The sequence below is a fragment of the Pteropus medius genome, unplaced genomic scaffold (genome assembly GCF_902729225.1).
Source record: "Pteropus medius unplaced genomic scaffold, Ma_sr-lr_union100, whole genome shotgun sequence".
In the NCBI taxonomy this organism is placed as follows: domain Eukaryota; kingdom Metazoa; phylum Chordata; class Mammalia; order Chiroptera; family Pteropodidae; genus Pteropus; species Pteropus medius.
In genome coordinates this window covers 9,643,965-9,671,825 of record NW_024349798.1, presented here as the reverse complement: position 1 = coordinate 9,671,825, position 27,861 = coordinate 9,643,965, and the positions used below count along the sequence as shown (strand labels likewise).

The 27,861-nt window shown below is 41.0% G+C and overlaps 1 protein-coding gene across 3 annotated transcripts in view; it reads right to left on the bottom strand.

Annotated features, from left to right (window-relative positions):
* Positions 1–27,861, bottom strand: part of HAPSTR1 (HUWE1 associated protein modifying stress responses) — a 44,861-nt gene that overhangs the window by 8,433 nt on the left and 8,567 nt on the right. The window contains exons 3-4 of one of the 3 annotated variants that reach the window (XM_039885315.1): positions 26,272–26,547; positions 1,305–4,566 (exon numbers count right to left, since the gene is read on the bottom strand). In XM_039885315.1, the coding sequence (XP_039741249.1) occupies positions 4,448–4,566; positions 26,272–26,547 (395 nt within the window). In that variant the 3' untranslated portion in view covers positions 1,305–4,447. Of the gene's footprint in view, positions 1–1,304; positions 4,567–11,006; positions 14,028–26,271; positions 26,548–27,861 lie in introns of those variants that run through there. The other 2 variants (XM_039885314.1, XM_039885316.1) reach the window with 2 other exon arrangements.

The following is a 27,861-nucleotide window of genomic DNA, read 5'->3' as shown; positions in this document are numbered from 1 at the left end:
TCAAGAGCATGCCTCATGAAGTCTTCATAGTTTTCTACCTAATTAAATTGATATATTTGATCAGTCCCTTATCGTAGGTTTTTATGTTACTTCTGTCTTCTACTCCCATTAATACTACGTGGCATATTGTTGCATAAGAATATTTTCCACAACTCTGATTATTTTTTATTTTTAACTAGATTCAAATATCTTTATTGCTATCATTTACTTATGATAGATAATTGCATCCATAAATTACTCCTTTTTTTACATCTTTTTTTAAATTTCCATTATTAGCTTCAAGTATACAGTGCATTGGTTAGACATTTACGTAGTTTATAAAATGATACCAGTAATTGCTCTTTCTCTCCTCTGGCTCTCCACCTAGCCATTACATTACTGCTGACTGCATTCCCTATGCCGTGCTCCCCATCCCCGTGACCATCTATCAGCTACTAATTTGTACTTCTTTAGCCCTTCACCCCATTCTCCCAGCTCTGGCCATCACTAGATTGTCCCCTATATTTGCAAGTCTGTTTTTGATTAGTTTGTTCTTTTTGCTCCTTAGATTCCACACATATTTGAAATTATATGATATTTATCTTTCTCTATCTGACTTATTTCACTCAGCATAATAACCTCTAGGTCCATCCATGCCTTTATGAATGGTAGGATTTTTTTTTTTTTAATGGCTGAGTAATACCCCATTGTATAAATGAACCATAACTTCTTTAGCCAATCAATCATCTGTTGATGGGCATTTAGGTTGCTTCCATATCTTGGCTATTGTAAATCGTGCTGCCATGAACATAGGGGTGCACAGATCTTTACAAATTATTGTTTTGGTTTTCTTTGGATAAATATCCAGAAGTGCAAGTGCTAGGTCAAAAGGTATGTCCATTTTTAATTTTTTGAGAAACCTCCAGACTGTTTTCCATAGTGGCTGTACCAATTTGCAATCCCATCAACAGAGCATGAGAGTTCCCTTTTATCCACATCCTCACCAACACTTGTTCTTTGATTTATCGATGACAACCATTCTGACAGGTATGAGGTGATATCTCATGTGGTTTTAATCTGCATTTCTCTGACCACTCAAATTATTCAATACCCTCTTGGTATTAACGTTTAGAAGTGAAAATACGGAATCAAAAGATAAGACCTTGATTTTTAAAGATCTTGGCATGTATGGATAACTTATTTTTCAAAATGTTCAACAGTTTACCCTCTCAGGAGCATCATCCCAGACTTCCCAAAGAAACACAATATCCACTTATCTTTTCAAAACTGCATTCGAAACACAGTATCGCTTTCTAAAATCTGAATTTTACAAAGGTTAAATTTGTTATTCATGCATTGATTGGTCATTTGTTTTTCTGCTTCTAAAATCTCCTTGTTCATCTCTTTTATTTTTTCTTTTTGGCATATTACTTTATTTACATATGTATCCTGTGTGTGTGAGTAGTAGATATTAAATTTGTTATACTCGTCATACTCCCTTTTTCAATTTTGTTTGTATTGAAGTTTAAATTTATACTCATAATCAAGCTTTTTTTAAAAAAAAATTGTCTATTACCTTTATGCTTATAGAGATTCACATATTATTTTCTTCCAGTTTTTAATTGTTTGTGTTTTACATTTAACTCTTTAATCTGTCAATATATCTGGGGACATGAAGTAATGCTCTAGCAATTTTTTTTCCCCAAAGAGTCAGTTTTCCTGATACCACTTGTTGACTGAGCCATATAATTCCCCGTCACACTGTGCTATTTCCTAGTGGAATACCAAGTTCCTGAAAGAAAAAACAAAAGAAAAAAACGGTACTTCCTAAAGAGTCCCTCCTGTTTTACTATTGGTGCTACTCCCTAACTTAAGTATTACTGTTTAAATGATTACTGTTTAATTAAGTTTTAATTTCTATCTTTTATTTTCAAAATTTCCTTTGCTATTCTCAGCCATGAATCCTTTCCGTTCCACTTAAATATTTCTGATCCGTTTCCAAAAATCTCTTTCAACTTTTATTAGAACTATAAATTCAACTTGAAGTTAACTTGGAAAGAATCGACACTCTAGTGTGGAGACGCAAAAACGGGTACTTGCAGACATTGTTGAAGGCTGTATCACCTTGGGGGAAATAACTGGATAGCGTCTATCAAACTTTTAAATGTATGTAAACTTTGACCCAGAATTTCTACTTCTTGGTATCCAGAAATCTCATACATACACACAAAAGATGTCCACTGCATCACTTTTTACAACGGATGACACAGAAATAAACTAAATGACATCGCGGAGACTGGCTAATAAATTATGATAGCCAAATTTGAAATCCTAGCAGCAGGCTGGTTGACACGTAGCGAAGGCAGGAGGTTCTCAATTTAGTGTTAAATGAATAAAACTAAACTGTTAAACAAATGCCTACAGCATGATTCTTTTTTTTTTTTTTTAATTATATAAAATGGTCTCTAGAGCAAGGATGAGCAAATGCTTTCTGTTAAGGAACAGACAGTAAATATTTGGGGCTTTGTGAACCATAAGGTCTCTATCACTGTCAATACGTGAACAAAAGAGTGTAAATAAAACTTTATTCACAAAACCAGGCTGTAGTTTGCTGACTCCTGGTCCAGAAAGAAAATTCCCAAAATTATATCGGAGGTTGCTTCTGTGAAAGAACCAGAATTGAGGTTGGGGGAACAAAGGGGGCTTTTAGCTCTATCAGTTATGGATGAGGACCCTTCCATATTGTATTTATCTATCTTATCATTAAATAAACACTTTCATCGTGCTTACCATATGGCAAATGCTGTTCTAACTTTATAAATGTTCATTAAATTCATTTAAGCTGAAAATAGAAACTATCATTATCCACATATTACAAATGAAGAAACTAAGGCACAGAAAGGTTAAGTAGGTTTGCTCAAGGCCACACGACTCATTAGTAGTAGAGCTGGGATTCAAATCCAGCCGTCTACTCCTAAAGACTCTGTATCGGCATTACTTTTTTTAGTCCTGCTGTTTTTCTAATTCCTTTAAATAGTGTTTTAATATTCTAAACCAGCCACTTTAATAAAGAATACCATTTTTATAGCAAAGAAAGCATGAGTGGAAAATGAAGTTATTTTCTCTCTTTATGCTGAGACCACGAACCACCACCATTTAACTGGAGTGAATAAAAAGCCAAGTTAAATACATAAATGATACCAAATGTCACACTTCCCACTGGGTCACAAGTTCCAGGAAAACAAGTATTGAGCCTTTATCAGGTAAAGGAAGTTATACACGAGAGTCCAGACTTTAAAAAAGCAAAATCCCAAGTTTGAGTCCCAGCTGGGCATCCCCAGACAAGTCACTCAACCCCTCTGAGCATCAGCCTCTCCACTGGCAAAACAGGCACATACACACGTCTTAGGGGTTGCCAGGGGTTGCCATAACCATGCAATGGGATTTGCATATAAAGCACCCAAGACAGTTGAGAAGTGGGGTTCTCAGGATGACTGTCCTCTGGTCTCCCTGTGGCATTACATAAATTCCTGCACTACTGGCAGACTTCCTGTTTGTCTCATGCAGAGAAACCAGAGCCTGCTTTGGCCACAGCCATGGTTTTGCCTTCTGCCAAAGGCTAAGATTATTGCCACAACGGGGACCTAGGATGGGACTTCTGAGGCAAAACTCTGAAGGGTAGGCCCCAGACACCACTAGAACACCATCTGACACAGACTGGGAATGGAGGTCTGTGGGGCGGGGGTACAGGATCTAAACCCAAGTATCCATCAGCTACAGTTTACTGATTCCGGAGCATCCCAACCAAGGACCCCAAATCCAGGACTGGCAAGTGCCCATTTTAGAGGTGGGCAAGGTGAGGCCCAGAAAGCTGGCTGGCTGTTCCTGAAGGAGCCTGGAAAGGCCTGCACCCATTCTTCCAGGCGTTCTGACCCAAAGGAGGCCAAAGCCAGCCCCATCCACAGTGTGCCTGATTGGGTCAAGAGGGTCTGTCTTTAACACACGTGAATTTAAGTATCCGTAAATAGATGTGTACTCTGCGATTCACTGTCATTTCAGGACTGCCCGCTTCAATCATGTATCTGACACCATCAGTATCCGACGAATAGATCTCAAGAGTTTTCACAGCCGGCCTGGGGTGTGACTGGGGTGTTACCCAGATTGATAAGAGAAACAAGTAAGGCCCCAGACCAGGCAACCTAAAAGTGCAGGTCCCTCCAAAATGGCCTGGGCTTGGGGGCTGGGGTGTCCCTTAGAGGAAAATAAGAGGGTTGCAGGGTCTAGCAGCAGAGTCCTTGAGTTCAAATCCTGACTCTGGATTTCTGGGTCCATTCATCAGCACCCCACTGGTTACCAGGGATCCCCCAGGACAAACCCTGTCCTGGGAGGACTGTCCCTTTAAGACCTCGGTGGGCAGGTCCAACCGTTTCCATGGAGCCCGGCTCTGACACATTTCTGTCTTCCAAATTCAGGCCCAAGCAGGAAGTGAGTCACCACAGGAGAATGCATGCCTCCCAACCTCAAGGGGATGCTCAAGGCCAACCATGGGGCCCCCTGCAGGGGTCAGGCCTTTGTGGGGTGCAGACTCTGTGGGTAAAAGAACAAGATTTCAGCATCTACTGGCATCACTGACTAGTGTGCAATTAGAAATCTCAAACTCACTCCAGATTCACCCCAGTTGACCAGGACAAGCAGGTCACATGGGTATCTTTCAGTCGTGGGCCAGGCCAGGCCCCCAAACAAGAGGTTGTTGAACACACTATGAGCCAGCTAAATAATTGATGTGTTCACAACCCTATGAAGCTGTTACTCTACTTGACAGATGAGCAAACTGAGGCTGAGATTAAGGTAACCTGCCCAAGGTCCTACCGCCCCACGCTCCCCAATCCTCTTCAACTTGAAGCTAGACAGATCTGGGTTCAGAGCCCGGTTTGGCCAACCCAGTGCCTTTTCAGTGCCTCTGTCTTCTCATCTGTAAAATGGAGTTCCCACAACCCTTCAACAACTATTTGCTGGATGTTTACTCAGGGACAGGCACAGAGTAAACAAATACCACACCGGGCCTCCAGGAAAGGTCGACCAAAACAAAAGTAAACAAAATCACCACAAGACATAACGAAAAACAAGGGCAGAGAGAAGAATGCAGGAGGGGAGGGTCTAAGAGGACGACAAGGAAGACAAACCAAAAAGAGTAAGGAAGGGGACAGCTTTTTTAAAAAGTGGGCAGAAGGGGATCCCGGGGGGGGCAGACATAAATCAAAAGAATTCCAATATCTGTAAAACTTTGCAGGTGGAGTAAATGTTAATAAACAGCCTCTGGAGAACGTTCCAGTGGGGTAGACCCTGCTGGGTCATGCCTGGAAGGGAAATCCTCATTGCTGGCACGCACTGAGAATGCTAGCTGGGGTGACAGCAGACATGCCCCAGGCCCTGGTCCTCCTCAGCCTCAGACAGGGCCAGCTCCACACTCCGGGGCTGGAAATAACTGACCTTAAAGGGGCCTCGCCTGCTGCTGGGCTGTGAGCCTGTACAGGGGTATAAACAACTGCCTGGCCAGTGACTCAACTGGCCAGCTACCCATGCCTGGGGACATCTGTCACTGCTCTGGCTTCCACAGCCAGCAGGAAGTCCACGGCATGGTGGACGCAAGCAGAGCTGAGGCAGGAGCCAATTTAACACAGGATTTTACTGGGCTGCTTTCATCTCGCCAATGGCAGGTCCTAGGCAGGTCCGCAAGGGCCCACCCACCTCTTGCCCTTGTGCTGCACGTGGCCATGAACTGCCAGGAACAGACCACCGCTTCCCTTGGAGGTGGGTCCCTGCCAAACCCCGAAGTGAGCATCACGTAAGCCATTCTTGGTGACGTTCCCTGCACTAAACTGTCTGCTGACCTCAGCACACTCCTCCCCCAGAGCAACCTCTTCTCTCCCTCAGCCTGAGACAACTTGCCGACCACTTCAATTTCTCCTGTGGGAAGATGGAGTGCTGCTACCTTGTAGCCACGGTACCAGCTCACAGGGAGCCAGGCGCCCTCAGGTGTTAGCTCATTTCATCCTCAAAAACCACCCTCTTTACAGAGAAACTGAGGCAGGGTGGCTAAAGAACTTGCCACAGTGGGGTTAGTGACCCTACAACCACGAGGCCCTACGCCCTCTGGGCACTGCGGCCAGCACGGCCCGCGAGAGCCACAAGAGCCACCAGCATGCCCGGCCCCGCACCGGTCAGCAGCCGCCAAGCCAGGCACCGAAGCCACAGTCTGGTCATCCGGTCAATGGAGACAACAGTGCCTGCCCGAAAGGGTGGATGCAGGACGAGCACTCAACTGTCAGCCCTTGCTCGTTACAATGTTCGTTACATAACACAAGATGCAAGTCTTTACAGGCCAGTAAGAGGAAGAGCTCCAACCTATTTTTCCCAAAAACAACAGTGCAGTTTGGCGTGTATGTGGCCCCTTTGTTCCTGTAAGTAGTTTAAGTGCACCCAATAACTCTGTACGAGGTAGGCAGACTTGGGGTCTGTAGGGACGTGGGTGGAACATGGAACTGCTCCTTCAACAGGATTCCAAGTTGAGTCTATGCAGCAGCCGCCACTCTCGAAGACCAAGGTTCTTCCCATTTTCTGTTGTGTCCATCAGCCTCAATGCTGCCCTCCCACCTTCCCAAGGAGCGACAGGCCACACAACTTTAGGCTCACATGCACCCAGGATGACATCCAGGAGGAGGCTCCTCAGAATACTTTTCACCTTGAAACTTTCTGTGCAATTCCCAAGTGCATGTGTTATCAACGTAATTTTTAAAATGTGAACGGAACTGGTGATAGGACTTAGGATCCATTTTTTTATTCTTTAATTGGCCTTTTTAAAAAAGATACCCTGTGCCCACTTGGGTTCAGTGTATGTAGATGGGGAGTCCGGGAATCTGTATGTGAAACCTCCACCCTCCACCAGGGGAAGCAGGAGCCAGGATTTGCCACACCCTGGGGCCTTGTGGGTGTGAACTTCCTCCAGTGGAGCCCAGTAAAACACCCAGCCCGGGACCGCCTGGTCACACCCAGACTCCCTCAAAGCCTGGGGGCCTAAGATGGCCAAGCAGGCAGCTCGAGGGAAGCAACACAGGCCTCTGACTGTACCAACTGCCCTCTGCCTCAGGGCCGGCCCTGAGGAAGGCCAGGGCCACTGGTCGGTCACCTGCCCAGTAAACAATCTGGGCACTCCTCTCGGCAGTCTGCAGAACACGCAGGAGGTCCACGGACAGTTCTCCGCCCGGAGGTGCTGAGAAGATGTTGGTGCCTGGTCCCACCCCAGAGTCCCTCCTAGTCTGCCTGGGCACAGCCTGACCACCACTGATTCTGTGCAGGCAGGTTGAGAATGACAGGCCCGGAGGGAATAGGAAATGGGGAAAAGTGGCTAGTGTGGAAGCTCCTCCCTCGCACTGAGAAGGGCACTTATTCCAGCCAGATGGCCGATGGTGGTGACTGCATTTAAGGGCCGACATGTGTGTCCCACGTACCAGCTGTCATCCCAGGCAACTCCATCTCAGCGCAGACCTGAGGTAAGGCTCACCTACCCCTCACTAACCCCAAAGCTCTGCTCTTTACAACCTGCTTCTTGACAGACTGAGAAGACCCGGGGAAAAAAATACAAACTTTTCATGAAAACCCGGAAAATGTCTTCAAGCCACCTTTTATCTACTTACTCATTCCAGGTACGTCCAAGTACCTACCCTGCGCCAGGTGTTGACATCCAGAGAGCCGGGTTTTCAAACTAGTTGTACCACCAGTGCAACAGTTCCCATACAGGCTTTTGGCACCAGGGACTCCGTGTCCTATGAGAATCTATCTAATGCCTGATGATCTCAGGTGGAGCTGAGGCGGTGATGCTAGCACTGGGGAGTGGCTGCAGATACAGATGAGCTTTGCTTGCTTGCCCGCCCTCACCTCATACTGTGCAGCCAGTTCCTAACAGACCACGGACCAGTACCAGCCCTCAGCTCGGGAGTTGAGGACCCCTGCCATACAGCGTATCATTCACTGCAATGGCAAGAAACTGTCAAGGGCAGTGCGCCAGACAGACAGGTAGGTTAAGAACTGCTCTCTCAACTTGTCTTAGTCATGGCGGACGCGCTGTGTCTCCACTCCCGGTCTTGATAGAAGAGCTTACTTACTGTGGATCGGTCCATAATGTCTGAGAAGCACTGAGAGGGGCAAGAGACAAGCCTTACTATACAGAATGTAATCGTGTGAGCAAACACACTTCTGTATGTTTGTTAACCTAAGAAGCCTCAAACGAAAATAATCGAAACTACTTGGCAGTTACTAATTTCTTGACGCACCTTGAAAATCAGCACTGCCATTGTGGTTATGAGTCTTCTGGGGAGAAGAGATGGGGAAAAGCCACCAACCTCCTCCCACACCACTCAAGGACAGTTTGGGAGGTGTTCCTTCTCTCCCAAGGGATTCCAGTCCTGGCGCCACCATCCTTGAGGAATATCAGTCGTCCAAAAATCTTCCCCAATCTCGAAGTTGCAACGGCACGTACGTCGGTGGATTTATGGAAAAGATATCTGGATTATGAACCCACTGGGCCCCTAGGTGCTGAAAGCGGCCCAGGGAAACCAGGCTCCCTGAGTACCCCCAAACTCTTAGGCTGTAAAACTGTTCTCAGCCTCCTAAACCCTCCTCATCACTAAAGGTGGATGAAACCTAAGACTCCTGAAGCTCTCAAAGGCAGCTCCACAAACGAATGGAGCCCTGAACACTTCTGGCAGCTCAGAGAACATGCCCACCAGGCCTAAACGAAGGAATGCCACAGCCCTATCCAGGGCAGCTGTTATGACCGGGGGAGGCGGGGGTCTGCTCCAGATGCCCTTGCTGCACACAGCAAACGCGCCTCGAATTGGGTTCAAAAGGCGTGGCTCCCTGACCTGAAGATTAAGTACTAATGAAGTGAGGCCAACTCTACTTGCCTGCCTGTGGCATCTCTTCGGCAGGCATTCAACCTGAGAAATAGATCTCACTCATATGCGAACAAGCCTTCACAGCAAGCACGTGTCACTGTGTTCGCTACCTACCCCTCTGGTTTCAAACTGCTCCACAACAGGGTGAAATCAGCCCACTTTCAAGGCTGGAGCTTCTAAGTTCCTGCCTCCCATAATGCCTTACATCACTGAAATGTATTATCCAGCACTAACTCCTAATTAAACCACCACCAATCAACCAGCATTTTTTAATGGCTACGCACATGAGACTTAAAAACGTATACAAAATTGTTTGGAAGGTTACTCTCCAAACTATTCCGTTTTTACCTTTGAGGAGGGTGGAGGAGAACAAGTTAAAAGGGTCTTTATACTAATGTCTGACATTTTAATTCACAGAAATGCATGTATGTTCATTTATTCAGTGGCATATTAAAAAAAAAAAAAACTACCAGCCATTCCAGAGTTGTCAGCGGTCCCACTAATAGCAGATTATAAATGTCGACTGAATTATCCAAGGAATTGAAGTCACTAAATTTCGTGTCATTTTTTTCTACTATATGTATTGCACAGATGATGAAACTGAGCAGAGGCAAACTTACTCAGGTTCCCACACATAGTAAGTGAAGTCAGCATTCAAATCCACTTGATTTCAAGCAAAGATTCTTCCTTCATGTGAGGGGCAAAAAGCAAATGAAAATGAGATCACTTCTGCCTGCCAGTAGTAGGTGCCCAACAGTGGCTAAGAGATAGGGGAAAAGGCACTCTTGCTACCACGTTGATGGATTAACCGGTACCTTGCAGAAGGTACTTTGGTAGGACGTACCAATATTTTAAATGTGTGTTTCTTTGAACCACGAATTCTGCCTACAGAAATTTATCCTACAGAAACCTAAAGAAACTAGAATATTCACTCTTATGCTACTACTAATGAAAAACTGGGACCCCCCATAAAGGCTCACCCATACGATGGCATACTATTTAGTCACGAGACATCACCACATTATGAGCTGATGTAGAAAGACCAGCATTCATTATAAGCTGTTGTGCGGCTGGACTTTTGCAGTTACATGTTCTTTAAAGCATTAACAACACAAATAAAATGAGGGGCCATCAGAAACTTTCATAATTGATAAATTATGAAACTTCCGAGTTTTGCCAAGGGCCACAAAATGTGTGTTGGACCGTCAAAACTCTCTCCTGTCACAGGCTGCTGTCTGCTAAACTTGACAGAGAACGTGCAGGTCACATCAGGAAGTAAAACCCTGCAGGTCACCACGTCAAACGCATTATTACAACACAGGGAGTGATATCCAAAATACTGTCCCCCACCAAAACCTCACACACTTTAGAAACATTCATTCCCGTGTGGAGTCTGGAAGCTGGCCTTAGGAGGTGATATCATCTGAACTGATCGAATTTATAGCAGCTCTCAAGGTGGGGAGCAGGCACTATAAACCTAATCTGATCGGCACAACTTTCTTTAGTGAATCCTAAGTTTAACTTTATAAAATAAAGTTTTTTTTTCCCCCAAGTCACTCCATTCCAAGAGGACAGAATATATTTCTGAAGACTCCCAACCTCCTAACTAGACACTTAAGTAACCAATCGAATGGACAAAGTGACAGTTGTATGAAGTAAAATGCAATGAAACTTACTAACATGATCACTAGACTTCTCAAAAAACCCAGGCAATAAATAAGTATGCCAAAAATTTAATGATTCATTCGTCATTTTCTAAAATTAATCGTGCTGCCCCTGTCCCCAACTAAAAGCCCCATTTCCAAATCATCGCTTGGCATCTTGCACCTTCACTGCACCCAGGTTGGCTCACTCTCGGTCAGACCTTGGCCATTCCCTCTTACCATACAGCAAACTAGCCCAGCTTTCACTTAAGGCCCAAAGCCATCATTACTCAAGTTTACTGACTTCCAACGGTCCCTAGGAAAAAAATGTAGAAGGCCACTTTATTTTTTAAAGCCTGGACTTCATTTGATTGCCTCAAAGAGTTATTCAGATGTGATGACCAAACAAAAGTGCAGACAAGCCCCATAGTTTTTTGGTTTTTTAAATTATTTATTTGTTGAATGATTTAAGCTGTGTACCACTACTCCAGTTGGGTAAACCACATTGAAGAATTTGACTGCAGGTCTTTAGATTCAGCCAAATGCTTTCCATTAATTTTGCTCTATAAAATACTAAACATTATAATTAAGTTTTTAATGCTTCAGCCATGCTCAGAACACTGCAGTATAAGGATGAATTCAATCCACTCATGCCAAGTTAGGGTGACGGGAACAGAACTAATGAGCTACCGATGTCTAAAAGAATCAGAGAATCTAGCCTACGATGAAAAGAGGTTCTGTTCCCCCAAAGTAAAGTGTTAAGTTTTAAAATTCGGCCTACAATGTTCTCAAGAGACTGAAAAAAAATCGTTATTTTAAAAGTCCCACACAAACACGCAATCTTCCATGATCTGTTTTGTATCTAAAATGGCACAAAGAAAGGCTTCAAAATCTAGCAGTGAGAACTCAATTTTCCTAAGAGAAATTGTTTCCCTTTCTACTCTCAGGTCTCAGGGTTAGTCTGTGCTCAAGTGGCACATGAGAGAGCGATGGGACAGAAAAGGAGGAAGGGATGGATTACAATTAGGTGACAAATAGCATTTGAGATTAAATGCAATGGAAAAAAGTAACGAATGCTGAAGTTTTTTAAAAGTTTAATGGAGCCAATAAGGCATATAAATTGTGTTCTGGCAGACATTAAGACCTGCTTTCTTCTCCAAAGAAAATGGCACATGTTTTATCAAAATTTGACAATCGAGAAGTAAAGGGTACTGAGATTAAGGATCAGAGCACCAACTAAAACAAAAACAACCCCAAAAAATTGTCACTCAACTTAGAAAGAGGAACTAGAACCAAGGCATAAGGGGGAGATTAAATATGTGTTCCTCCATCTAAAAATCCTTTCGGATTAGGAGTTCTGGCCACTTGTGAGCAATGCATCACACCACCAAACCCCAGGTCCAGAATCTAAATTTACAACCATAGAAAAACAAAGATAACTTCAAATGCATTTCTTGGTATATTCCAAAGGGAAGCTTGAAAGTATTCATAATACAGAGGCTTGTCCGTTTCAGGTAAAATGATAGATTGCTAGAATTATTCCTGCGATCATATTCAAGCAAAAATGACCCATACTTTTGCAAAAATTTAGAAATACCTCTTTCATTCCTAGTTGGAACTGACTTTTTTAAATAAGGGCTATATCTATAAAGAATACAGAACTTCAGTTCACACAACATTTCTAACAATCCATTCACATCCCACCCAGTCAATGAATATTATGGTTAACTTAGCAAAGTTTCTTCACATAAAGATATTAAATTGCTGAAGAAATTGCAAACTTTAACAAAGTGCTGTGAGTAAATTACTGGAAAAACCCTTACACTGATTTGCAATGGTATTTTAAGGATAAAAACAGGAAGTAACTGATACTGGACTACAAGTTTGCAAGGAAACATTTTTCACTGTCCTACTTGATATATATTATATAATATGATAGAATAAATTACAGTACCTGGCAGGCTGACATCAGTTCTTCATCTAAAATAAGGCTATCATTCATTTCAAGATATTAAAAATGAAGATGAAACATGCTCTAAAACATTGTAGCTACAAGAGGTCTTATATTTACTCAAAAGAGGAATCTATCGAGAACTTTTATTTAGGTCTACCTAACATCTAGAGAACCTCCATGCGATTCCATCTTCTCCAGAATGAGATCCAAACTTTTTTTAGAAAGGGACTGGAGAGTTGGGTTTCACTATTTGTGATAACATTATCAGCAGATAAAAGACCTTTTTTATCTTCCACCCATTCCAATGAAAACCGCACAAAGTAGGGCACTCGTGAAAAATGTAAAAAGGGATAGAAAGACTGGAACACCTACCCTCCCACCATCCATCTCCCTTCACAAGTACTAAACCAAAAAGGAAGCCCATTCTCACAGTTCATGACCTCTCTACTTCGGGTCACCTTGAGTGTGCAGTCTACATGTTTACATTTACCTTAAGGATACTACCCTGCATGAGAAGTAGCACTTGTCTTAAAACTGAAGAGTTGAAGCCTACAGGGTGAATCTGGAGGAGGATTTAATAATATTGCTACATTCAGAGCACTAACACACACGAAGTGAATCCAATAGTTCTGTGTATTGGTTCGATATTAAGTATTAATTGCATGACCATCATAGCACCTCTGTACATCACACAATCACCAGAATTAGAAACTGCTTTAAAAACTAAAAACGGGGAACATTCCAATAATTAGAAGTTGCACACTGTTACTATATAGAAACGGTGCTGCTGCAGAATGGAAGCCTGCAGATTTGACAAGGAAGCCAAATCGTGTTTTCGACCATTTTGGGAACCTGGCAATACTGTTGAAGCAAAATACTCAACACAGCAGGAAATGGACCCAAGGCATTCTATAACCAAATAAACATCTGGTATTTCCTTTCCCTTTGAGAATAAATACAGTTAAGGTCACTTTTAGCCTTGGAACGGATATATGTTTGCCTATGATGATCTTGCTAACGACTACACGATATCTGATGTCCTCTGCTAGGGTTATAAGTTTTAAGAAAGCCATAGTTACAAGAGGCATCTACTGTAAATACCTAGAACTTCCTTTTATGGCAACCACTATAGAATTCACTTGTCTGAAACAGTGAACAAGGGAAGATGGCCTCATGTTTCCTTTGCAATAGAGTATATGTTGAGGATCAAGTGGCTTTCAAGCAGCATGGTGGGTGTGAAAATGTTTGCGGTTTAGATCATTCTGTTGCGTTTATGGGTTGGTGAGTCTGTAATGACATCGCCACACTGGGCTGAGGTACGCTTTCTAGTTCCACCATTGTCCAAGTGGAGTGCCATTTCTTCTGATATGAAAGTGTTCAAATCGACATCATGGAGTCCATTTCTCCTTCGACTAGCATTCGATCCACTGCTTACATGCGTAGGAGAGCCTGGGGTACTCGAACGCACGCTTATACTAGCCATTGCACCACTAAGACCTAAAAAGAAGAAAAAAGGTTTTAAGAGTTGCTCAATTATTCGACCCTCTTGAAAGTAACCCACTTCACTTTCATTGTTGTCATAGTGTCAAAGGATGTCTGCCTATTCTCTTTCGTAAGGGGTCCCAGGGAGCAGTTATACGTTGTATTCTGGAAAAATGAATCCTCTGGTTTTGGTATTTTATTGGTACTACTACCAATATTTACAGTATCAGTAACTACCAACTATTTTTTAAAACTTATTGTGTGGCAAGCACCATGCCAGGTGAACAAACAAATATGAAATCCTCCCGTCTACAATACCTACTCAGGTAGGTACTGTATACGATTTACAGTAAGACAGGAGGCACGTGCTTTAAACCGGACATTTTGGTTATCAAAAGTCACCATTCCAACGGGTCCCTGATGTGGGTACGGGTGTGGGTGTATGTGCACACGCGCACGTAGGGGAACAAGCAATCTTATCCAGGCCTGAGTAGGTAAGGTGACTTTATAAATCACCATCCCGAACAGTACACTATCAACCCCCAAAAAGGGTCACTATTAAAAATTATGCTGGGACATCAAGTACAAAATGAGTCTGCCCTGGACAAATTGGGCTGCATGACCACCCAAGGTCTGGACTCTATTTGGTAGAAATCCCTTAGGACAGCCTAACTCAGAGGTCCTCAAACCCCAGGCTACATACATAGCAGGAGGTGAGCGGCAGGCGAGTGAGCAAAGCTTCCGCCCCTCAGCTCCACCCCAGATCAGGCATTAGATGCTCATAGAGGACCAGTCCCTGGTGCCAAAAAGGTTAGGGACCGCTGGAACTCATTATCACCCATAATCCTTTAGAAAAAGGGTAGGGCAAGGGTGGCATAAAAAATCCTGTTGCTTTGCTTTCCCGGGTAAGTTATTAAATCCAGAGCAGACCCAGCACTCATTGCCAGACACTCATTCTTTAGACTCTTGAACAGTTAAGAAGGCAAACATTTCACTCCTAAATGATCAGGAATGAGTGAGGCAAGGAAACATAAACCACAGCACTGAATTTCAAAACCTAGCATCACTGACAGTGGATTTTCCTTCTTATAAATTTCCCCTTACACTCACTATCCTAGCCTTATACAGGGATTTTGTTATTGCTTGACTAAATTTATATAACATGATCTAGTATAACCAATGTTTCCAAAGAACAGGACTTAAAACAAGCTTAGAGGTTGGCTTCAAAGCAGCCCATTCTAATTTTATGCTCTGTAAATATGAGTTAAATTTGAACATTAACTTGAAAAAGAATGTCTCCTACCACAGCAAATCTATTTCAGTTCCCTTAGACATTGTTCTCACTCTACAACTACTCTGTGAACATTCTCAAACCCACAGCATCAACCACCTTCCGTATGCTGGTGTTCTGCAGCCCACAGCCCCACTTCCAAAGACTGTAACCAACCAGTCCCTTCACTGCTCTCCCCGTGGAAGACGCATCCACCCTTCCTACTGGTGGCCAGAGGAAATCTGATCGTGTCCCTCTTTAAGCTCTAAACATCTTTCCAAGGCTAAAACCTATTTTTAAAAAATAACAGAATACAAGCACTAATATTGGAGTACTTCCTGTGTCCAGCATTTTCAATTTCCTCAAAACATAACCCCGTATCTGCATTATCTCCATTTTGTAGAGAAAAAACCAAGATTAAGTAAGCCACCCAAAGTCACACAGCTAGTAAGCAAGAGCTGGGACTCAAACTCAAGCAGATTCTGTATTTTTATTCACTGTTATATTGCCCCCTCTTAAAGTCTAAATTATTTTAGCGTAAGTGGCTTTAGGGTCTAGTGCCTGGCCTGCCTTAGGCCCCAGTTACTCTCCCTTCCTGCTGTCTTCACTTCCCAATAAGACAGAACCACGACTGCCCCTATCAGGTGATTTGCAGTTCCTTAAAATGGTCAGGCCTGCACCCCTGTCCTAACTCATGTGCTCCCTCTGGTTCCTCCAGCACCTCCTCCCTCTGAAGCTTTTTTCCTGGTTCTCCTACCTCTCCTTTTTAGTCTCTTGCTGGCTCCTCTTCCCTCCTGCTTGAAACTCTCCACTCCTTCCTCAGTGGCCTTTGTGGGTGTCTCTTCTGCCCCTGACAGGTTGGTGTCACCCAGGCTGACACCTTGACCCCTTCGCTTACCCATCGTTTCCCAAATCGGTGCCACAGGAACAGTCATTTCTCCTGAGCTTCAAAGACCCATTCATTTTCCTAGCTGCCTGCTGGACACCTCAAACATTTTTAAAAGAAACTACCCTCATTCTTCCCCAGCCCACACAGGTTTATTAAAAATTTAAAAAGGGAAAGTAGCATCTCGGGCTCATTTTATACAGCACAGTACAATCATTCGACTCTTCCTATGAAGTATTTTCTCATCTCTACCTAATGAACTTAACAGTGCTTAACAGAACTTAACATTCACTGATTTCGGGCGGTGATTAATAAGCACGTTCAAAGTCCTACCCCTTATTTTGAAATCCACTCAATTCCAAAGCTGTTGATGTTTATTCACCTCTCCAACACCAGGAAATAAACTCGGGTGGCTCTCTTCACTTAAAGCTTTGCCATCAAGTTATAATGCAGTTATTTCCAAACTGCTGGCATTTTTTTAAAGTTCTTCACAAAGACTGTAAATTTCTGAGAGCTGTGCCTTTTTTCCTAATCTCAAAGTTCACATATACTACTAAAAAGTGTTCACGTACTTTGATAAATCTTCTATACTTGTTTCATAATGCAAGAGATTTTAAAGTAATTACACTGCAAAATTTGGGCCTTCAGCACTAAATTAGGCTACTTCAGTAACTAAGCTTAGGATGTCCTTTATCAGTTGAAACCACAAAAAGAACTCAAGAAACCCCATCCCAATGCCCCTCCTTAAGGTAGAAGTTCTATGGCAGTGTTTAACACCTAAGGACAAACTACCTAAGGATCATAAGTCACTCCATCAGAAGTGAACAGGCACACCAACTGCCATTCTCCATGAAAGCAAACAGAAAGCAAACATAGATTTGATCAATTTGAAAATTCCCCAGTAACTTTCAGAAAATCATCTTTTTTCCATTGGGCATATGACTTGGGGTTTAGTTTAACAGCTAAATAAAATCATAATGTGCAACATTACCTATAACCTACTCTCAGCAGTGAAAATTCTTTTCAAAGTTTAACTGATCTTCCCCAAAAAAGACTTTTCACGAATGGCAAAAAAAAATTAAGATTAACAACCAAAAAATATGTGTATTTTAAACAGCCCAAATTTTATTTTATAAACCAATGACAGCTACTAGAAGATGCTTTAGGAAACCTTAGCTAAGCCACATGAACAATCAGGCCTATACAAGTACAGAGAATCTAAACATGCTTCAGAACTAAAAAACGAAGTTGTACGGCCCAAAGGCATACAACTTAATTTCTACCAAAAACACACTTTTTCAAAAGGTCTCTGGGAATATCAATTGACAAAAGCAGTAGAACAAGTAGTATGATTAGACAGAAAAGTGTCAATTGCTTAATACAAGGTAAAACTTATCAGTTTCAAAGTTTCTGCATCCATTTTAAAATATTAGTGAAGGGGTAGGGTGGGGTGAGATTAGGATGATTTAATCATACTTTGAAAAGAAAGCTCCCACTGGAGGTAAAACAAAGTTACAAGTCCAGGTTAAAGGAATCTAGGTTACATGGTAAATTGTTAAAAGTAGCACATAACTATTATTTTCATACCAAGTTCATGCTCAGGGTAATAAGAAAATCCTGTTTTCAGAATTAATTACATGTGATTCCAGTTTACCAGCACATAGTTAGGTCACATATAGGCAGAGAAAGAGCAAATGCAGAACCCATCCACCTCCCTTCCTCCGCCCAGCAGCCCCTGGCCTGGAGGCCAGGCCTACACTCTCTACTTGCTTCCCACCCTCCCCTTCAGCCCAGAGCAGCTGGCAGGAGAGAAGGCAGACTGTTATTACTGTTGATCCACTCCGCACAGGTTCAGGACCCTCTGCAGATCTGCTCCACCAGTTTTCTCATCTCCAGTAGAAAAGGGGGATTTTAAATCCCCACAACTTGAACAAAGTGATTAACATCCTGACTGGGAACCCTAAGAAACTGGCATTCTTACATTTGAAATGAATTGCACTATTGAAACAGTTAGCACTCCCTCTGCACAAAATTGTGTTCTGAGGTTTTTTTAATCAAGAAGCACTCATGTGTAACCGTCCGTGGTGTTTTAAATGCACCAGGGGAGGAGTTCGACCATTAAAAAAGGAGTTCTACTAGGAAGATTTTGGTAATTTGAAGTAGATACCACTCCCCACCCCAATCTGTAAATCGTAATACTGATCTTTTATTGAAGCAAAGCACACTAAATCAAACCAATTACAAATATACATGTGTCACACCAAGAAAACATTTTCAGTTATGCTGACAGCCCAAAATGCTTTCAATTTTTCAAAGACAGTTTTAATGCCATGGGAAAAATGCTCACGACGTTAAAATGAAAAAGCAAGATACAGTACCATATATGCAGTATGATCTTGACTATGAAATAATTTTAATATTTATACATTGAGAAAAAGACTGGAAGAAAATGCACCAAACATTTAACTGCAGTTATCTCTGTATAGCTGGATAACAAGATACTGAACTTTTTTGGGGGGGAAATTTTCAAATTTTCCAAGAAATTAGTATTTATAAATCAGGAAACTAGTGAAAAAATTAAACTCAACTGTTAAACTGCTTCATAACTACCAATGGATTATTAAGTAAGGACTGAGTGAGTAAATGGCTTCGAGTTTGAGGCATGGCTAATATGGACTCCTTTTTCACCTCAATGAAAAAAATGTCCAACAAAATTTTAAAGTTCAAAACAACTTTGTATCACTGATGTTGGAAGCTTTAGTTAAGTGCTACACCCCCAGAAACGTCAGTAGCTAATACCTAATCCTAATATACAGAAAATGCCAACTTCCATCAAAAACTTTAATGCTATCTTAATTGCCTTAATTGTTCTTGTTCTCAAAGGCTGAACAAAGGGCACGATTTAGAAACTCCAGCCTTCAGAGGAATTTTAATTAAAGAAGATTCTTTGAAATAACCGATTTTAAACGAGATGAGATTGCTTTGGTGCATTAATCTCTTAACATCTTAAATTTCCAAATAAGTTTTTAAAACACTTTACTGTTAAGGAACTATTGACAGTTCTGTTATTTCAGGAAGATGCAGAACACAGCAAGCGTTTATCAAAAATCTACTTGCTCCACACACTGTGCTAGGAGTGTGGGCAAGAAGAGAAAAAAGGATTTTGAAAGGTGGTGTATAGAAATCCCCAACAGGTCAGTTCCAATTAGTCCTCTGCAACAGGAAATTGCAAGGAGTTTCTTTTATACTATACTATCAATTTAAAAACACTTAAACCTAGTTGTGTTAAGCTATCAAAATCTGTTTCCTAAATATTTAGCTTTATAAATTGAAGGGACAAAGAATGATAGGAAAAGGGGGGAGAAGGAGAACCAAGCACAATTACTTAAATTTCTTCTTAAGTGTTCTGGATCTCAACTGTCTAGGAAATTTTGAGAGTTGTTCTCACCAAAATTTAGTGAAATTTAGTAATTTCTATTACCACTAGTGCACAAAGGCAGGTCAAAGAGTAACAAAATGACAAAATAACAAAAGCTACAAAAACCTGTGCTCAAAGGAGAAAGAAAATCCTATTGGTTCAGGCTGCCTAGAATCTCAGCTTTCCATAAACTCTAGAAGTTATCAATTTTATCAAGTAGATGAACTAAGAATTGTCCTTACATTTTTTTCTAGATAAAAATTCACATCTGACCTTATATCCCTGAATATGATTTCAAATGACTGCATTTTTCTTCTTAGGCCCAACACCCAGTCTCTCCACATCCAAGACTGTGTCTAGCAATTTAATCATTTAAGAGAACAAGGAAAGCCACACAACCAGGAGACTGTTAGACAAAAAAAGGAAAAGGCAGAAACGAAGCGTATTAACTCCTAAGGCGATGGCACTGCACCTCAATCTGATTGCCTGGGCTTATGTACTTCGAACTGTCTAATGTAATTCTATTAGCCTAGAACTTCCTTGAGATTATTAGATTCATCTTTGTATCATCTGCTCCTACCACTAAGTGCTTCTAATAATACAGTGCATTGTATTTACTGTGTTCAGTAAATGTTGGGCAATAGGAAAGGCTAGAGAATGACAATACAGACTTTAATTTTAAAAGGCTACATCTTCCAGAGAAGGATTTTTATTACAGAAATCACAATTCATAACACTACAGCCACCAAAAAAAGTTTCCAAACCAAAAAGAATTCAGACTTCAACACTAAGGAGCCACTTAATGTCTTTCCTTAACTCACAAAGTTCTTTAAAAAAGAAAAACAAAAAAAAAAAACCCACTTTCCTTTTGTTTCTTTCCTCTTTTTTAAAGTTCTCCAGTGTCATATTAAAGGCTAGCCTGCCTGTTTGCCTAGGTGCCTTTCAGTACTTACACTAGTGAATGCAGTAGCCCACTGTCTTTTTTGAACTTGTTTTAAACATGAAGGAACCGAAAACTGGGCAAGATATCATAAAACCAAATGCCAATGACAGCCATGTGTGCTGATAGAGGCCTTTGAGTCGGAACTGATGAATTTTACAGAGGGTCAACCCAGGCCCAGTAGGGTTAGTGCCTAGTACAGCAGGTCAAGAAGAATGCCGTCAAAGTGACTTTTGGAAGTAAAACCAAATGTCTCCAATTTTCATGGAACAGTGTAAACCAGAGCCAGAAACCTACAAAGACCACTTATGAGATGCTCTGAGTTGACAGCAAGGCTTTGAATAAAGTCATCAAATGAGTGAAGTCTAACTTGACATCCTGCTTCCTCTCCCATCCCCCTCCATGAAGACATACCCCATTCTTACTCTGGACCCTTTCACCTAATCCCCATAGTAACAAACGAACTCAGAATAAAGACACCAGATCTCAACCAATGGCTTTCCAAATACCCCTAGCTTGGGCAAGTCAACTCAGAATCTCTTTATCCAGTGGAAAGAGAACATCACCAACTGCATTGGTTTATTATCTACCTAAAACAAGCTCAAGATCTTAGGAAGTAATATAAGTGGCTAACAGTAAATTTTAAATTATCCCTCCCTGCGGAGCAATTTCTGCAATTTAAAAAGCCACCCTTACTGAAAATGGAGGGGAAAAGATAACCTCAAAGGCCACTGGAGCTCTAGGTCTATTTCTGCAGTAACACCATCCCAGGGCAAAGAGGGCACTCACAGGCCTTAAAACCAGAAATGCTCTCCTCTCAAGCAAAGAACATTTACAGTGCTGTGGAAGGGTAGGTACTTCACTTAGTTTCTCATTTAATATCTCACCTTATAAACAAAGTATATCACTTTTCACAAAGGAGAAGACTGCCTTGGAGAGGTTAACCATCTTGCCCAAGGTCATACTGGGAAATTAGCCTATATACAGAGCCTAAATACTCTTCCCACTAAAGTAAACCAGAAATATTGCAGGTCACAAGCCATTTATCTTCAAGAGTACTGATCCAGATTCACTTATGGGGAAAACCACCAGAAAGAGATACAAAACTCATGTATCTTCTGATGTCTTTAGGGAAAAAAAATAAGCCTGGAGACCTTTCCCAACCCACCCGCCAGCCCTACCAAGGGGTGGAGAAACCCCAAATGTACATATATAGAGGCACAGTGGTTAAAAGCAGGCATTTAGGAGCCAGACAAATCTAGAATATCTATTCTACTACTTAACTGATCTATCCCATTTTAACCAAACAAGCCTTTCTTCATGGATAAAATGGCAATGACCTAAGGATTAAACAAGACCCTCCTTGACAAGGTGCTGGCACCAAGTAAACACTAAAAGGATAGTTCTAACCACCCTCAGGCCACTCCAAGTCTTTTTTTTTTTCTAAATCTGAGTTTACTCTGTAGCACTCGTAAGGTATATCTGTTACATTCTACTCTTATTGTTGTTATCTGGGGCTCTGTATCCTCAACTCTAAAGGTTCTCTGCCCACTGTACTGCATCCATTCACTTAACAGACCTCTGAACCCACATTAAGCTCAGAACATATCTATACCAGCTTCTATTAAAGCCAGAAGTTGTAAAATAAGGGCCCTGCCTTAATGTAGCCCCAGTCTACTGGAATGGATAGCCATGGAAACAATTCAGACTGGGAGAGCATACAGTTCAGGGAAGGCTTGAGAGACTGGGGAAAACTAAAGGAAAACATCTTCACAGAAGAGGTCAGTCTTGAAGGATGACCAGGCTGAGAGAAAAGCTTAGAAAAGAGTATGGAGGTATTCCACAGATTAAACAGTAAGACTAAGAAACCTGACCCAAGGTCAAGACCAAGTCATAGAGCCTTGCAATCCCATGCTGAGTTCTGTCTTCACCCTATAAGCCATAAAAATACAAAGGTGACTTTTCAGTAAGTGACAACATCAAAAGACTGCTCCAGTGGGCCCCCAAGGAAGATGGACCAGGCAAATAGGTCACTCAGGACTGGAAAACAAGCAGGAAGGAGATTATTCCAAGAGTCCAGGGCTCACCTCCTGCAGAAAGCCTCCTCTAAACCCACAGCCAAGTGGCACTATGAAATGTCCCTAATGCCCCCGTGATATTTACACATACCACAATCAAGACAGGAAAATAAATTATCCAAGTATGTATTGGCCTCAATAGACAAGGAAGCACTCTACTCATTTAGATATTCCCAGACACTGCATAGAATTTGCCATGTACACATCTGCTGAATGGCTAAACGAGGAAAACCCATGTTTACTCTGGTCTGGGTTAGAATAAGTCTGGTTTGAAACCTTGTGTGAGCCAAATGCCTGTGGGATACCTGGTTATGTCCACCGAGGACAATGGCGCACAACTGTTTGGCAGTCAGGAGAGAGCATCTAAACTATAAGCAAAAATTTTATAAATTAAGACTAAGAAGGCTCTTAAAAGTGCTTTGCAAGTCTTAAAAGTGCTTGAAAGAGCCTGAGGAAAGGTCAGAGGTGGAAGTCACCTAAGAAAAAAAGGAAAATCTCTAGAACAAAAAGGATAACTAAAAGATAATAATGATAAAGGTGGAGAATCACAAAATGGTCCAATGATTTTGGTCTATCTGAAACTTTTACCAAAAAATAAGGTGCCAGGTATTAATTCAGTGCTAGTAAATTTCTGATGTTCTTATTTTAAGACGAAGATTAACAAGACAAGGACAGAAATCAATTTGGCACATGCTTATGTGTTTCTTTGATTTCTGTGAGTTTAAATATCTAGATGACTAGAGGTGGTTCCACAGAGTAGTGGTTAGCACGTCTGCTTTACACGCAGAAGGTCCTGGGTTCCAGCTCCAGCACAGCCACGGCCCATACCCCGGGCGTGCCAGATCCTGGGTGGGTCAGGCCCCGGGGGTGCATCATGAGTGTGACGCCCCGCCTTCAGAGATCCAGTTCTTAAGGAGAGATGGTAACACCCGTAGATCGGGATTAAAAAAAAAAGTACCTAGATGACTAGACCCCACAGTACACAGAAAATAAGGAACATAGGTTGCAGACAAGTCCCAAAGGTAAGCACTGGATTATATTCCTTAAGCCTCAGAAACCATTATTTGACAGTTTTGATTGAAACTGTACTTAAGTCTAAGGCTGATGAGGGTATTAAGCAAAAGATCTTACTCATTATCACATCCTCACTGTCTACATGAAATACCCTGCCAAGTATCTTACATTTTTGCCATTTTTCTTCAAATAAAGGACATATTTTAGGTATATTTGGGCACATCTGGTGCAGATGAGAATTAAGGAGCTGATAAAAGAAAAAATTTTAAGAGTAATTGTCCTGTCTTATAAAAATGGATAAGACATGAAGTTTGTGGAAAATAAACCAACATGACTGCCGCTTACGCTCATATTTGCTTTCATTAGAAACTTAAGTCTGCCTCAATATAGCAATTCTTTTCCTACGTCCCCCTCTTGCACTCCAAAGCTTCATGACTTTACAATTCCTCCAATGAAGAAATCCATGAACTTCAATATGACCTCACATTTCGTAGTTTGGCCAAGCAAATTATATGCAAAACTAAATTCTGACAAGTATGTACCCAAATTAAGATGTTTCCAAATACATTTTAAAAGATCATCTGAAAATTTTCATTTCAATTTACAGACTATTCAATAAATCAGATCATTATAAAGTTAGTCATTAAGTTGCATTACAATTTAGTTAACAACGCCCTATCATTTAAAATCAAATTATTTTAAATACTCAAATCAGACTAGCATTATCTTCAATACAGTAACGTTCTCTAAAACCACTAGCACACAAAACTCAGTATATGTTTCTATATACTCTTTTTCAAGGGGGCCCTATTACTTCACCACAACATAGTTTTAACTACACTGATTCGATGTATGAACCCTGGGAATAAGAGTACTCTGAGTCTCCAATAATATATTGTGGATTGGCGCTACTTGGTAAATTTATTGACGGGAATTATTTTTCTACACAGCTTTATAATTCAACTTTTTAAACCCTCACAATGTAAACATAAACCAAAATTATAGAGAGTACCTTACTAAAACTATATCATTAAAACTCCCCAAGTTCCAGAAAATAAGAAATCACAAGTGGAACAGTTTCTATTTAAGAAAATGTAAGGGGAGTTGGAGGATAAAGCAGTTGTTTGGGAGGGGGACTGTTTGCCTTTTTTATAATGCATATAAATGCATTAAGATTATATAACGAGTGGCATTTATGTTTCTTAAAACTAACTCATATTGTATATCATAACACGGAAAAAAGAAATTTTAACGAGACGTACGGAATGAATCATAAAATCCACTTGGATAAAAAAGCAGAATACGTAAAGGATACTGCATTAAATACTACCACGCATTAAAATTAATTGGACAAACTATGTATACTTCCAATAAATTTTCCAAACTTAATGGTAAACGATGTGAAACTCTGTAATTCAATAGGAATAGAACGATTTGTTTTTTGCCTGGGTTTCAAAAGTTCTGATGGCATAACTATTCCAGCCAATTAGAAACAGAAAGCTGTCTTAAGTACTGCATCCATACATCGTGGACTTTCTTGCAATAAATGTTTTTGTCTTTAACTTCAGGGGTGGGGGGGACAACACTTTTTCCAACCCCAGGTTCTGACTGGGGTGTTAAGGTAAAAAAAAATCAAGATTTGCCAGAGAGAACAAGAATCTCTATAAATATAAGCATTAAAGCTTCAAGGATATACAAAGCCTTTTGTACAAATCCCACTATTTTTATTACCAGGTTACTCTGTTTTAGTGCAGATGACTTGCACTATGACCCAGAAATGTTAATTTTTAAGAGGACTCTTGACCTAACTCACTTATCACTTCTATGTGCTTAGTCAATTGCACAACCCATGTTTTTATCTTGGCTTCAACCAAGTCTTACTATTTTGCTATTCTTACAGCAGTATTAAATGTTATGTTATAGAAGTACCTCTCTCAGTTCTATCTGAAAGTCTGTATCAGAGAGCAAGAAGCAGTAACAGACTTATTGACTACACATCTCCCAGGTTTCTCCAGTAAACCCCTCAGCCAAGAATGCCTTTTTATGGCAGGTCTGGCCTGGGGAGATGGTAATGGACCTGTCCTCTGACAGTCCTGACTATCAAAGTAAGGACCCAAGGGACGACAGACATAACTCAATTACTCTTACCTCTCTCCCACTCCCACCTGGGTTTCAAGTCTCACCTTCTACAGGCACACTCAATAACTTATGGTGTCAAAGGGAGTTCCCATGAGTACTAGCCCAACAATTACCTGCCTTGCTTGCCTGTCATTGACCAAGCTCTCCAGGCAATTATTAATGTAGAATTTTTAAAACACTGAACTTCCTCTTTGACTCAGAAGAGTAAGAAAACATGTACAATATAAGTGTAAAGAAATAACTTCTAATCAATGTTGAAAAAAAAATCTGTTTAACACCAATAAGCTCAAACTAATTCTCTAAAAAAAAAAAAATTTTTAGGATGGGCTAGCTAACATTCAAAAATTGCCCATATACGTTCTTAGCTTACATTCTATTTAAACATTTCTAGAGCAAGTAGTTACTATAACAGACAAAAACAGACAATATATCTGGGCCTAAACCTAATGTCAAAATGGGTCCACAGGCACACTCTTAATCATTTTTCCAAAGAAATATGTTTAAACGGCTTTACCATGCAGAGCTATGGCTTCCCGGAAGGGTTGCAAATCAGTCTCTACAGATGAGCTAGTTTCCGTTGAAGTAGCTCGGTTAGGGGACACTACAGTCAGTCTTGGGGGAGCTCTAGAGTTTCGTGGTGGAGGAACTTTTCCACACAGGAAGCTGATCAAATCTTCTCTACGAATAGTTCTTCTGCGCTTTTTAACCCAAGCCAACACATCCTTATTGCGTCGCTGATAGCCAATCTGAATTCCAATATCAAAACTTCGCTGATGGGTATCCACGCTTTCTGTTAGAAAAAAATAAGAGAAAAGATACATGATGATCAGGAGAGCCATGCTGCATTTTCTCCTGAAGAAAGCCATTTCACAAGTTAACCAAAATGATTATCATGCAGTATGGGGTTCTCTAAGTCTATCAGTAATCTATTAAACTGAACTGTATTTCATTCGTGTTTGAAACGTTATATGACAAAATCAGAATGATCTAAATTCAGTTTACAAATCACGGTCCTAGAGCTTCTACTTTGTTCTTTTTTTAAAAATTTTTAAAGCTACTTGTTAGCCAAATTACATTTTTAAAACGCTATGTTCTTAAAAAGCTTGCTATAATACTAAGGTAGGTAGCTTACTATAATGTTAACAATGGATAAATTATTAAATGTTTATTAGTACTATCTATATTTGGTTTCACCTGAGAAAAAAGGTAATACGAATACCTGAGGGCTGTTATACCCTCTTATTGCAAATAAGGAAACAGGTATTGAGCACTGAGAAACTCCACCACCGTCACAGAATAATATGTAAGGGCTGGGATTTTGCTCCAGAGACTGTGGTTCTCAAGCACCAAGCACTATTGCTCTAAGTAAAGAATGACTTCTCATGAATTCTAAATAGGAACAGCACATCATTCAACAGATGACTAAATATTGCAAATCACTGAGGCCAGGCTCACCAGCATTCACCAAGTCATTTCGGAGATGCACTCCTACTGACAGGTTCAGAACAAAGAATTGAGAACACACTGAAAGTAGCAGTAAACATTTTAGAAATAAGAAAAATTAAATGACTGACTACTCAACAAAACCTACAGTGGAAACAGAAAAGGCATCACTCATTTCCAGTTAAACAGTTTTCCTTAACTCATAACCATTCCACTCCCAAAAGACATTGCTTTAAAACTTCTCAGACTGGCCTGAATGTCTCCCTGTAGACATTCTCCCCGTATATACTGAAACCAAGTTGTCAATAAAAGGATCCCTGCCATTTAATGGTTTTATAGCTGAAAAAAAATTTTTGGAAATTTAAGTCACTGCAATTTATTTTTAGTTGAGCTGCTATACTAACAAACAATAACCAGCGTATCTTTAATGAAGTTAAAGATTATTACTTCATCTCTGCACCTTTTGTAAAAGCAATAATTTTTGTATAACACAGAGAGTCATTCATTTACTTTTCCTTGTCCTGATTTTTTAAAATTCCTTGTCTGCTATGTCAAAGGTAGACTCTGAAATGAAGAGCAATCGTGAATGAAGAGCTGTGTCCTGGAAATAAAGGCAAGAATCCAGATATCACAGAGGCTCCCAAGCTGCATGAATACACAT